The following is a 13,004-nucleotide window of genomic DNA, read 5'->3' on the forward strand; positions in this document are numbered from 1 at the left end:
GATAACACTGTCCATCACCGGACAATGAGCTGTAAGAAGCTCCTAGGAAGAGAAAATCTAAAGGTCAGCAGCTGAATTCGAACCCGGGACCTCCGCGTGGGAGTCCAGTACGCTAAACGCATAGCTAATCCCTTCCCTCGATTATTGATTGTAATTGATTGCACGACTGATGATAATTGATAATTGATAAACTAAAAATTTATTCTTTATTTTCCAGATTTTACAACTCCAGATGAACGACTATCGATACCACTATATGTTTACAACTTTTGTAAGTAAATTGATTTTTCATTAGTTTTATCTAATCTGCCGTCTATTTTGGACAGTCTCTTGTGAGCCAATGCTCAGTTTTGGTTAACCGGAAATCTTCGTTGAAAAATTTAAGTCTCTCCAGTCTTCAATAACCAATCTAAAAGTAAAAAATCGATAGAATTTTTAAGAGAAAAGATATTAAAAGCAATAGAAAAATGTATAAAAAGATAAATCAAATAAATTGAACCTTCCTCACTTACTGCTGTGAAGAAGATGGTTGCAAAAGAATACAAATAAATAAATAAATAAAACAAATAAAGGAAATCGCGAATATATCATGAATCAGCGTGAATTATATTTGGAGAGAGCGCTGAAGCTGAGTTTATGGACTGGAAATTATGGGATTATAACTTGCTTCTGGGTATTTGAGCTCATGTGCTTGAAATAATGGGGAATGGGGGTATCTATCCTGAAATGTACTTGAGATTTCTCCAGTTTAAAAAAAAATAAATAACTTTTTCCTTTATTTATTCTGTATTTGTATTGATTTTATTTGAATTTGAGATTGTGTGTGGCCAGTTTTTTGAATGAATATTTAATTAGATATTTATACTTATAAATCTTACATTTTAAGATCCGTTTCCTCATCCGGGCTTCCTTTTTTACCGATTTAAGTTCTGACATCATCCATCTTAAACATCCAAAACCACTTCTGGATTTGAAAATTGAAATCCTATACGGGGGCATAATATCCGTCCAGTTGCTGATATCGTCAAACTACCTAAGAATGTGTCTTTGGGTCGTAAGACTTGCCCGAGGAATTCTCATATGAAAAACTGGAAAACGAAACACGATCAACTCACATGTGACTTCTGCTTGAACTATTAGACGAAAGTTTGAAACCTTTTGAACAATCAGTGGGCTCAAGCTAGCGAACCATATCAAGAATCAAGTCAATAAAGTCCCAAATCTCTTTGCGCGAAGACTTCCAAGTGTTCCTTACACTTAAGAACTCTCTCGTTAAAGAAATATACCTTACTAAAAGTCATGTGAGTGTATTCAATCCAGAATTTTTACTTTTAGATTAGAGCAGAGTGGACAGGACGGGGATATTCCTCTAGGAAACTGTAGAGGCATTTTATTATGCCGACCACTGCAAGGAGTAGAGTGTAGTGAAAAATGGAAACATAAGTGATGTTAAAAACCCTACACCAAAGTTGATTAATACTACCTCTAATGATGAATGGAAGTCTGAATCCGGACAGGTATAAACATGATTGCTATGACGTATAATATCGAAAGATATTCAACTTCAGAAAACCCTTCGTCTCGACACCAGAGGTTATTTGAACGCAATCCCATGTCCCCACGCTAGTTGTGATTCTCACACTGTGATTCTGGCTGCCCGATAGTTCCCAGAGGTTAAGCCGTCGAAGGGATGAGAAGAATCTAATCCTGTCAGCACGTCCTGGATCCCATAATGCCCTGAAACTCAGAGAACCGTTCCTCTTCAGATCTAATTTATTATCTCTTTTCTTTTCTACATTGTTTTACCAGCTTTGATGAAAATTTTGTTAATTTTGATATGATGTAATTTCTGTAAGAGATGGCCGTGTAAGTTTTTCGTACTAGTTTTTCCGCTTTCTCCAGGTAACTTTGGTCTAACGCTTTTCCGGTTAATATTCCCCAAAGCGTTTTTAGAATAAACAATTTTCTTATCGATATATGAAGCGTGTTTTCCCCACACACTAAAAAAAAACTAAAATTATATTAATTTATTGTTATTAAACAATCGATGTTATCGAAAATTCTGTACATGCATTGAATGAGAGGTGGATACATGCATTCAACTCTAGCCTCTGTGTCCACTGGGAAATTTCCAATCATAATATAGAGATTCAGATATTATTGTCAGCATCATTAGAACCCTACGTTCAACATGTTAACTAAATGGAGTTTGTTGGCAATGATCTGCTTATGAAAGCAACTACCACGGTCCTAAGCTACAGATTGGACGATCATTGTATAATAATATCAACTAGTTCAGCATCTGTTGTTAATTATTCAACACTGCCATTTGAATAATATTTACTGGCGAAGTGTTTATTGTGATTTAATTTAGTAAAGAGCATATGTTTGAGTTTATGATTGATTTTGAAATTTTTGGGAGATGGAATTTTTTCACAGGAAGTAAGATGTTTGTGTGGTCACCTAAGGCGGAAACGTTGCACACGTAGTCTTATTGTAAACTTTTTTCCAAAATTGGCTACTGGGCTTTCCGTTTGGTAAACCGTACACATAGATTTGTTAGTTATACAGTTAGTTATATACTAGTATAATCTTTCTTTAAAACTTCGTCCAGGGTGGGTGGTGTTACAAACTGTAAAATGTTGCGTAAGAATTTAAATGTGGATCCAAATATTTGGGGTTTTGAAGAAAATTTGGTGAGTTAGAACTTTAAGGATATTAGTAAGAGGAAGTCGTGTGAGTGGTTAGAACAGATTATTTTTTTTACGTGTCCCAGAATGCGTTATCGCTTCCGCCTTTCGAATTATAAAATCCATTTAGAACCGAAGAACAGAACAGTTCTGCCATACGGAATATTATGTAACTAAATTTCATTAAGTTAGGGGCAGTTAAGTCCAAGTCCCCCCCCCCCCAGGATGTTTAGGAATTTCATTATTACGATCTTCCAAAAGGATAAGTACACACCACTATTAGGTTTAATGGAGTGTAACAACCCTTTTCCCCTATTTCGTTAGCCCATTAGTACAACCTGAATCAGATCAGTTGCTACCAATTCATTACAGTCCTGTGAACGTTCGATTGCATTTAAATTAACTACAGATTTAGTGCAGCTGATTATCAACTGGAATTAATTACATTTCTGTTTCAATTCTTAATTTGAAGTGATTATTAATTCAGATTAAATTTAATTTTGCTTGTATTTATTTTGAACCCTTCGTAATATGTCTTCATTGAAGGCGCCACGGTAGCCGAGCGGTTATAGGCAAGACCCGCAAAGCTAAGATGTATTGCGGTACTAGTCTATATTCCAAATGGTTAATATGAGAAATTTATAGTAAAGTATGTTAGGCGGTTATAGGCTATACCCGCAAAGCTAAGATGTATTGCGGTACTAGACTATATTCCCAGTCTACACCTTTAATGTAAAGGTTAATAAAAGAAATTTATAGTAAAGTATGTTTGCTAGTCGCCTGCGTTCACGACACCTAATTTGGTAGTTGGAAGTAAAGCACGCCTGAAAAAAATAGGCAATTACTTTACTTTACTTCGTAATACGCGTCTTCATTGAAAGGTAATTTTGTGATGGTCTTCATTTCTTCTGAAAACTTCTCAAAAAACGGCATGAGATTTTGAACTATAAATGTTTGGTAATAAGACTCGGCGCGGCATCTAGGCAAACCTATCTAGACTATTATTGTACATCAAGACTTTGTACACGAATCGTTTATTCAAAATATGATTCAAGATTATCCACAACCTCTTTGAATGACGATTCCTGATTTATTTCGGTAGCCGTTAGTAGTATTTCCGTTCCTCAAGAGTTTCCGTAGTCGTCGATCATTATGTAGAGCTGAGAACATCTTCTTTTTTTTTTTGGCAGAGTGACACTTACCCTTCGAGGGATATCGGCACCAACATCTTCATGTACACGTGTGTCTTCTTCTTCCTTTGAACTTTTAATAATATTTTCGGAACAGTTCCCGGAGTATGACTCAGTTATTTCTCGTATTAACCATTGTGAATATAGACTAGTACTGCAATACATCTTAGCTTTGCGGGGCTAGCCTATAACCGCCTAACATACTTTACTATAAATTTCTCATATTAGCCATTGGGAAAATAGACTAGTACCGCAATACATCTTAGCTTTGCGGGTCTAGCCTATAACCGCCTAGCATACTTTACTATAAATTTCTCGTATTAACCATTGAGAATATAGACTAGTACCGCAATACATGAGATATAAAAGTTTATCAATATTTTAATAGTGTAACTACTAATTTCACCATGTTGAAACCCACTCCCCTCCTTGATAGGTACGTAATCAAAATTCCATAACTTTACATTAATAATAAATCAAATAATTAATTATCTCTATAAACTGGGTCCTAGATTAACTTGAGGTTAGGGGCCCTGAGGGTGGACTAGCCAGTGAACTTTAGTGCAGAGATGGAAGGGGTGACTAGATGAAATACAAAATCGCCGCCGCGGTTTAGGAGAGGTTGGTTAGGAAACCTAGTTTGGATACTGGCGGGTTTTAAGGGTTGGGTGTTTATTATGGTGGGTGGGGGGAAGGACTAACAGGACTCTGCACCATCCCGCCCGACAGAAGGGCACCGGAAAGTCTCTTCCGCTATCTGGCCCTTTGGAGGAGGGATGTTCCTTCCCTCCTGCACTACCACAGCCCTTCCATATCTTGGCCCCCTATCTCATCCACACGGAGCTCCACACGTCCGGCGCTAAAACTTGCTCTTATATTCCCCTGCCCCCAACCCCTCCAAAAAAGTAGTAAAACATTGCCACATTAAATTATACACTTAAGTGAACCAGTTACGTTAATCCATTCCCTCCAGCTTGGGCCATGGTTTACACGGTGCGGACGGCTGTAATGTCCCCTTGTCTCCAGGATAATAACTGGATTTCTCTTTTTATGTAGCTTGTTCGGATTGTGTGGGTGGGCGGGCTGTATAGAGAAAAGTGTAAAACTCAGTTTTATCCTTGAAAGATCTCTAGCCAGAAAGCGGCGTGTGGGCCCACAGAGCCCGTAACTGTATAACTGTTCTTTTTTTATAGAAGGAATTCGAACCAATTTCTTCCCAACGACGATTGTGATTCGAAGTTAACAAAATTGGGTTGACCATTAGCGTAATTTCTCTAATTTACCAGAGTTATGGAGAAAGTGCGTAAGGTCCTCTGGTGTGGCGGCAGCACTCTAAAGAATTCAAAGAATTCAACTCCCATATGGAACTAAATACTTTTCTTCTAATAAGACATATGATTATTATTATTTTTCTGTGAATAATATTGTTACATAAATAAAATTTAGCCAGTTCTATTCAGCACTTGAAAGGAGCAACGCCTTGTTTTATTTCGTGTAACTATTTTGTATAAGCTGTAGTATAGAGACAATACATCCTTCTATCTTTATTAGATGCATTTATACACATTATTTTTCCATTTTCTTTGAACTAGCTTTACCCCATTACACACATACAGATCTGCAACTTTTGTTTGTAATATTTTCTTGGCTTCTTATGGCAGTACCAGAGTTTAAGTACGGCTATGGCTCCCTTTAAGGGTCATTTAGATATAATAAGTAAAGTAATTGCCTATTTTTTTCAGGCGGGGCTTTACGCCTAACTATCTTTTAGGTGTCGTGATCGGAGGCGACTAGCAAACATACTTTACTATAAATTTCTTTTATTAACCGTTGGGAATATAGACTAGTACCGCAATACATCTTAGCTTTGCGGGTCTAGCCTATAACCGCCTAACATACTTTACTATAAATTTCTAATATTAACCATTGGGAAGATAGACTAGTACCGCAATACATCTTAGCTTTGCGGGTCTAGTCTATAATCGCCTAACATACTTTACTGTAAATTTCTTTAATTAACCTTTAAATAAAATCCAAGACATAAGACCGGGGAATCGAACCCGGAATCACAATGCATATTAGCTTTGCGGGTCTAGCCCATTGAGATATAATGTACATCGCCCAAACAATTGGAATGCAATGTGTAAGTAGAATTTTGAATTTAAAGGAAATAGACAGGGCGGAAGTACCGTTTGAACTTTGTAACAAACAAGATTGTTTTTACTAGAGAGGCTTTTCTTTTGGCTCAACTTCAAAGGAAATTATGGTGAACAGAAAACTCTCTTTCCTCTTCTACCAACTGTTCAATTTAAAAGAAGTAATAGTAAAGAAGAATATATATGTAGTAACTTCTGCAGTTTACCATTGATTGAAAGTTGGGCAAGACAATAATTACCAAGAGGGAAGTACTTGTCTAAATTAATGTTTTTTGTACGGATTGTACTGAGGACATGAGAACAAAAGATGCTGCAAAGATTTTACAAGAGAGAATTCAGTATTTTTTAAAAGTTTTTATCATTTTTTTTTTTCGAACAGTTTACATCAAAATTTTATGACGTAAATTGCGGTTTAATGTCATGTGAGTGTGTTCACCAAATCTTATTCAACGTATTACTTGTTTCCTGTTTACTAAAGTACCGGAAGTTTAGGTTTCCGGTACACTTATATATCCGGGACTTTAGAACTTTCTCAACGGTTTAATACATTTTTTCGCTAAGCCTTAAATTAATAAGGGTTAGCAACATGTTTGGAATTATATCCGAACTTACCTGTTGAATAACCTAATTTGGGTCTATTTTACGAAAATTTCAGTGTTATTACCATATTTCCGGATTCTTTTTTTTATTTTACTGAGATCTAATTTTGTAAAAAAAATATCTTTTTTAACACTTTAAGCCTTCCTTAACTTTTTCTATGAACAGAAATCCCATCTCCTTCAGGATGCTCCAGGACCAGCAGTAATTCTAGATGTTGCCTAGCTTTTCCTTTTTCACTTTTCATCCAAAATACCAGCTCTCTAATTATCTTTCATTTCCCAGCAGTCTTCATTTTACTTGTTATCATGCTACTGTAATTTTTGTTTCGTAATTTTTGTTTTTGTTGTTTGTTTTCTTTATTTAGTTTTCTTTTTTCATAATTTTCATTTTAATTTTCCTTTATTTTTCTTTTTAAATATAAAACTCCTCTTTCTAATCTTTAATATTTCTTCTTAAAAAATTTTCATTTTCCTTAGAGAACCATATTTTTTTACGTTTCATTTTTTAAGAAACATCTTTACAAAAGTAGCGAATAAAATAGAGTGGCCTTCTATACTCGGTAGATGTTCTGGATGAATGCCCTTCAAAAGCCCTTATCCTAAACATCGTAAATTAGACTTTCGGGAACAGCTTTTTCCTATCTACCTACATTAGGTAGCTTGCGTTTCTTTCATTGTGGTTTTTTAAATTATAAGTCGACTTTGTACAGCTACTGATTTTATTATAACAATTTTACCATTGACGGATATTATTACTGCTGCTAAGGCAACGTACGCTACACTACCGGGATCCTTCAAAGATCCTGTGTTGCTATGTTGCAGTCAGAAAGGATCAGAACTATGCACATCAAAATTGTGTACTCTGTAAGGAATTTACAGAAATGATAGGACTGAATCCCATAGCCCTTAGTCCATGTTGAAGCTTCTAAAGATAATACCATATGATCTGCTACATCTCCTGGGGTGTAGTTCAAGTCCCACTTCGTGGTCTTCAACAACATTTCGTGGAACCCAGTCTTGTGCATTCATGCTGCAGACAAATGATGGTTAGTAATAATTGTGCGTCGTTCAGGGTGATAGACTTTGCTCCGTTGCTTCTGACTTCACATCAGTGTTTTAGAATAGACGAAAGATAACTTTTTGGCTTTAGACGTGGGTCTTGCAGTCAAGGCTGTAGTTTCAAAGTGCGTCTTACTCAGTCTCACTGGCACCTCTATGCTAAGGTATGCTGCAAACTTCAACATCATCTCATCTCTTTTCCATTCATCCACTTTTCTTCAAAATTCCTCTACATCCTCCCTCTGATTTGGACTCTTTTCAGAACACGTTCAAAACAGCCTACCAGAAAAAATTCTTATCCTCTTTGTAATCTCTCTCCGATTATAAAAACTAGGTTCTCACTTATAACAGTTGTTCTGTGTTCAGAATAACCCTTGAACATAAGCAATCAAACGTTTGATTCTGATTTAAGATCTCTATTTGAAATTCAACATTTCGGTTCTAGTTACTTGTAATAATCTCGCAGGAAGGGGTTTTTTCCCTCCCAATTCAACTGGGAAAAGTGTAAATTCTGGAATCGAGCACCCGACTACAACTACCAGGAAAACTTGTTTAAATTTCCCGAGTTTAAAGAAAATTAGTTTTTATAGGAACTTAAGAAATTCAGAAGAGAGAGAGAGAGAGAGAGAGGATAAACATGTGTGTGCCTGTTCCCAGCTGAAAGGGAAAAACTCCTTAAAATTCGCTTTGATATTTTCGGGAGGGAGTAGAGAAAAACTTTTACCCTCATTTTCCGACCTCTCGATGAAGAAACATCGTAAAAGAACTAAATAAATAAAAATAACTTTTCCCCACTTTCCCGAGGAAAAAACTTCTTTACGTTGATATAAAAGTATTACCAGTTTCATCAACTTCACTTTAAGTACCCCTTTTTCACGTAAATTTCCTTCCTGCTTTCCCTTTACGTCGGAAGAACTTTTACCCTGCCACATAATGCCCCCCACCCACCATTTCACTAAGAAAAGTCCCGCTAAGGAAGAAAAGTCGATGAAAAAAAAATAATAATAAGAAAACAAAAATAAACAGTAATTCAAGAAAGGTTAATGCGAAATGTTTAACCTTTCTTACTGTTATTTCACACATAATAACCTTCCTCATCCCTAAGATTGGCTGCAGCTTCTAGGTTCTTCGCGGGACGTCCTTAGTGCCAGCACTAAAAAGAAAAACCACTATCCTTAAAGCACCAGTGAAAGAGGGGATATTATTTTGTCGTTAAGCTCCCCAGTAAATGTGGAGACTTTTCCGTCATGTTCTCACTAAGTAAAAAGAGAGGAAAGTGTTAAAAGAAAACTGGGCGTCATACGTAAATAGGTTTTGTATCTTTTCCTGTAATCATTTTTCTATGTGACTGGGAGAATAATGGCATTAATATATTATTACTTAACTAGGAGCCACGGTAGCCGAGCGGTTAGAGGCGAGACCCACAAAGCTAAGATGTATTGCGGTACTAGTCTATACTCTCAATGGTTAATATGAGAAATTTATAGTAAAGTATGTTAGGCGGTTATAGGCTAGACCCGCAAAGCTACGATGTATTACGGTACTAGTCTATATATTTCTAATGGAGAAATTTATAGTAAAGTATGTTTGTTAATATCGCCTCCGTCCACGACACCTAATCGGTGGTTGAATGTACGTAAAGCTCGCATGAAAAAATAGGCAATTACTTTACTTTTTGTAACTTAACTTAATTTGGATGTAGTGGAGGGGGGTAGCAAGCCTTGTTCAAAGGCTTTGAACCATACTGTCAACCTAGGATCGAGCATGTGAAGAATGAGTAAACCTTTGTTTTCCATTTGTAATTTTCTAAATTTTAACATCTTCTGGTTGAACAGCGTTAAAAAACCAATAGTTTCGAGCCCTAAGCAAGACCTAAAGCCCGCAGTAGCAGAGTACTTGGTGCGGATGTTCCGAAGGGCAACTAGTGTCCCAGTTTAAGGAAGATCGTTGAAGTTCTTTTGAAGAAAATTTAAAGTTCTTCTTTTCTTGATGGCGATGTGCATCCTGCGATTTTTAGCATTTCGAGCTTAACTGACGGGTTAGCTAGTTCAACTTAGCGATGAATATTATTAGCTAGTTGATTGAAGTGATAGTATTCAATTTCGCTACTCATAGAGCAGATGTTGTTCTGTGGAAGATTAGTTACTTGGGGATGCATATATTTAGGTCGTCCCTTGTTAGTAGTGATTAATGCATGCTGATGAGCGAACGGCTTACAGTGTTGCACAAGGAGTGTTCCCCCAATATCTTGTTAGAGGAAGTGATGGGCAAGTTCTGAAGGTTGAATTAGTGCGGTTACAGCTAGCCCCCAGTGTGATTGTATTGTACTAGAAGGGGGGACATAGTGGCTAACTTACTTGTAAGATAGTTGCGCTGATTCGGAGGGGAAACGTTGTACACAATATGTTTTGTTACCATGTGTGTTTGTAGGTTCTGTTTCGGTTATTGTCGCTGAGCGTTAAACTGTGGTTAACCCTCATTCGCCACCACGAACACGAACTAAAACATACCATATACAACCCTCATAGGCACACAATTGTAATGTGACCAAACCCTCTCTGGTGGCTGTGCTGGGATGCTGGCTAACTGGACCTATACCAGACTCTGCAGCAGTTACCATCCTAACAGATCGTTTGCACAATACGGTAATTAGCGCAGCATACTTACGCACGCACGCACACACACACACACACACACACACGATAACAGCAATAACATGATCTCTGCAGTTGGAAAACTCTCATCACCACATCCTACGGCCAAAATAACATTCTAATTACCATCTCTACAGCACACATCTCTTTTCTCTTTTCCATTGGCCTAGTTCAGTAATTGCTGTTTCTCTTTCTATTAATGTAAGGAGTACCTTACTCTTACAAGAGTGAGAGAAAAATTTATACTAAAGTTCAAATTTCCTGTTAAAAAAAAAAATCGCTGAAAACTCGAAACTTCCGTTCTAATTTAAGCTTCCGGTATGACTCACTTGACGCAGACTGAGTCATCACCTCGAAGATACCCTCCTCAATTCTCGTTTCAGCTACATCAGCCATCAACAATGCGTAGATAGATAGATTAAACTAGGGCGGCCTCAAGGCCTACACCACTGCGACCCCTTTTTGGATCTATTGTGGGCTCCCCTCACTCTAAAGCTCACCCTCCAGACCCGTCCTTTTAATCAAACTCTTAATTCTGGAGAGCGGCTTCCTGGGTAAAGCTCTCAGGGCCTCGGTTTTTCCTCCCCCGAGGAGTAACATCCTTAGCCATATCAACAATGCGTAACTTCAGCCACAGATTTTCAGTAACCAGCTCTGCAGGTTCCAGATAGAATGAATTTCGATTGTAATTACAGTGTCGCATCGCATTCTCTTTACTAGTATCTAAATAGATTATGATTTATCCCAGACCTTTGATCTGGCTGCCGGAGTTGGGGAACCTTAATGATGAAGCTGATTTTTTTTTTGTTTTCCGGCGCATCAACTGCAAGGTTATTAGCGACTCACACTCTTTCCTTTCCACTCGAACTAGAATGGCGCTTGCCCAAAATACCCAGCATCCAAAACAACGCCTTTGAATGGTCAAAGGCGGAGGGAGCTAAGGAGGTATGGTATTATGGTCTTGACTTACTCTCTTTACCATCGCATCCGACGACGGGGAGAAGTCAGTCTAACATTTCGCGCCATTCTCTAGCTAAGATCAGGGGATTGCTTACGAAATCATTACCTAAGCACTAACTAAATAAATACATTTATACCAGCAAGTACATTCATACCAATAAATACATTTTTACTAATAAATACATTTATACCAGCAAGTACATTCATACCAATAAATACATTTTTACTAATAAATACATTTATACCAGCAAGTACATTCATACCAATAAATACATTTTTACTAATAAATACATTTATACCAGCAAGTACATTCATACCAATAAATACATTCTTACTAATACGTACATACACGCTTTCTACATTCACTCTGGAGGAGTGTACTCGATATTCCACTCCTCGCTTAAGATATCCTAACCTAGCCTAACCTAACTGATCTAAATTTTACTATACAAGTTACTACTCTTCAAAAAGTAAATAGCCTTCCTATATAAGGGGAACCCTCTTTTAGTATAGTTTAGCAAGGTAGTCCTGTTCTTTGTCTCTTTCCTTTAAGTGCCTGACACTCTTCTAACATGTGGATCACGGTCAGTCTCTCTCTACACAGTGGGCATTTCGGCTTTCTTCCGTTCACTAGCAGTGATGAAGCTGATGTTCCTACGTGCGTAGGTGGTAGTATGATTGATAAATAAAAGATTAAAAGTTATCATGTTTTCTTTATCTTTGATTTTACCGGTCGTTGAAGTTCGCATGCTCAGTGCGTTCCCAGACTGGTTTTGGATTTTCACCCATCATCAGAGGTAGAGAGTTCGACTTTATTTGTCGTCCTGCACTGACTTGACTCAGCTAGCTAGCGGATAAAATCAAAGATATTATCCAGCAGCACATTTTTCCATATTTTTTACAATTTGCAATAATAATTCCACAAGTTTCCCTTACAATAACAGGCTGAATTACACAACCAAATATACAAAGACCAGATAGAATATTTATCTTCGATTAAAAATTAATAAATTCAGATTTATGACGTGATTGTTTTTTTTTTTTATCTTCGTCATTGGAAAACGGATATCCTTTTTTCTATTTCATTAAAATATTGAAATCCCACCATATTGAATATTCATTTAGAAAAAAGAAACATTTGGATATATAAATGCAAAATTCAGCCATTTTTTTTCTGTAATTTAAAAACTCATTAAGATTAAAATATATATTTATTTAGAAGTTATTCAAAATGGAAGGAAGAAAAAGGAACCATTTAGGGACGGGGGGAAAGGCAAAGGGCAATTTTAATAATATTTTCCTTGATTTCATGTAATCTTTTCCAGCCCAACTTTTTCTTTTTTTTTATGACGTAGGAGAGGAAAAACTTTTGCTCAATTTGCATATTAGATTTTTCTTAATAAAGTTTAAGAAAAAAAAAATATATATATCATTATTACTTTTCTCATTTTCTCACAAGTCGGAAAGTCAAGTGGGAGGTTGCTGTTAACAGTACTTGTATCAGGAGTTCCTATAATGCAGGAGCTTTGCGGCGATAGCCTAATTGCTGAGAAACAGATCCATTTCAGTATTGTACTAATGATAGTATATCTGTTTTCAACATGGAGCTTTGTGGTGCTTCAAAATGGCGGCCAAATAAAGTCATGAATCTTTTTTTTCCATCGTGTAGAGCAGTGTTTCCCAACATTATGCGTCG

The 13,004-nt window shown here is 36.8% G+C and overlaps 1 protein-coding gene across 4 annotated transcripts in view; it reads left to right on the forward strand.

Annotated features, from left to right (window-relative positions):
• The window catches only part of LOC141454934 (glutamate receptor ionotropic, kainate 2), a 491,708-nt gene that overhangs the window by 362,024 nt on the left and 116,680 nt on the right, over window positions 1-13,004 (forward strand). For all 4 annotated transcript variants that reach the window (XM_074129640.1, XM_074129638.1, XM_074129641.1 and 1 more), the window contains one exon: window positions 218-271. In XM_074129640.1, the coding sequence (XP_073985741.1) occupies window positions 218-271 (54 nt within the window). The remainder of the gene's footprint in view (window positions 1-217; window positions 272-13,004) is intronic.

This window comes from Rhodnius prolixus, unplaced genomic scaffold (genome assembly GCF_049639745.1).
Source record: "Rhodnius prolixus isolate KJV_2025 unplaced genomic scaffold, Rpr scaffold_15, whole genome shotgun sequence".
NCBI classification, from domain to species: domain Eukaryota; kingdom Metazoa; phylum Arthropoda; class Insecta; order Hemiptera; family Reduviidae; genus Rhodnius; species Rhodnius prolixus.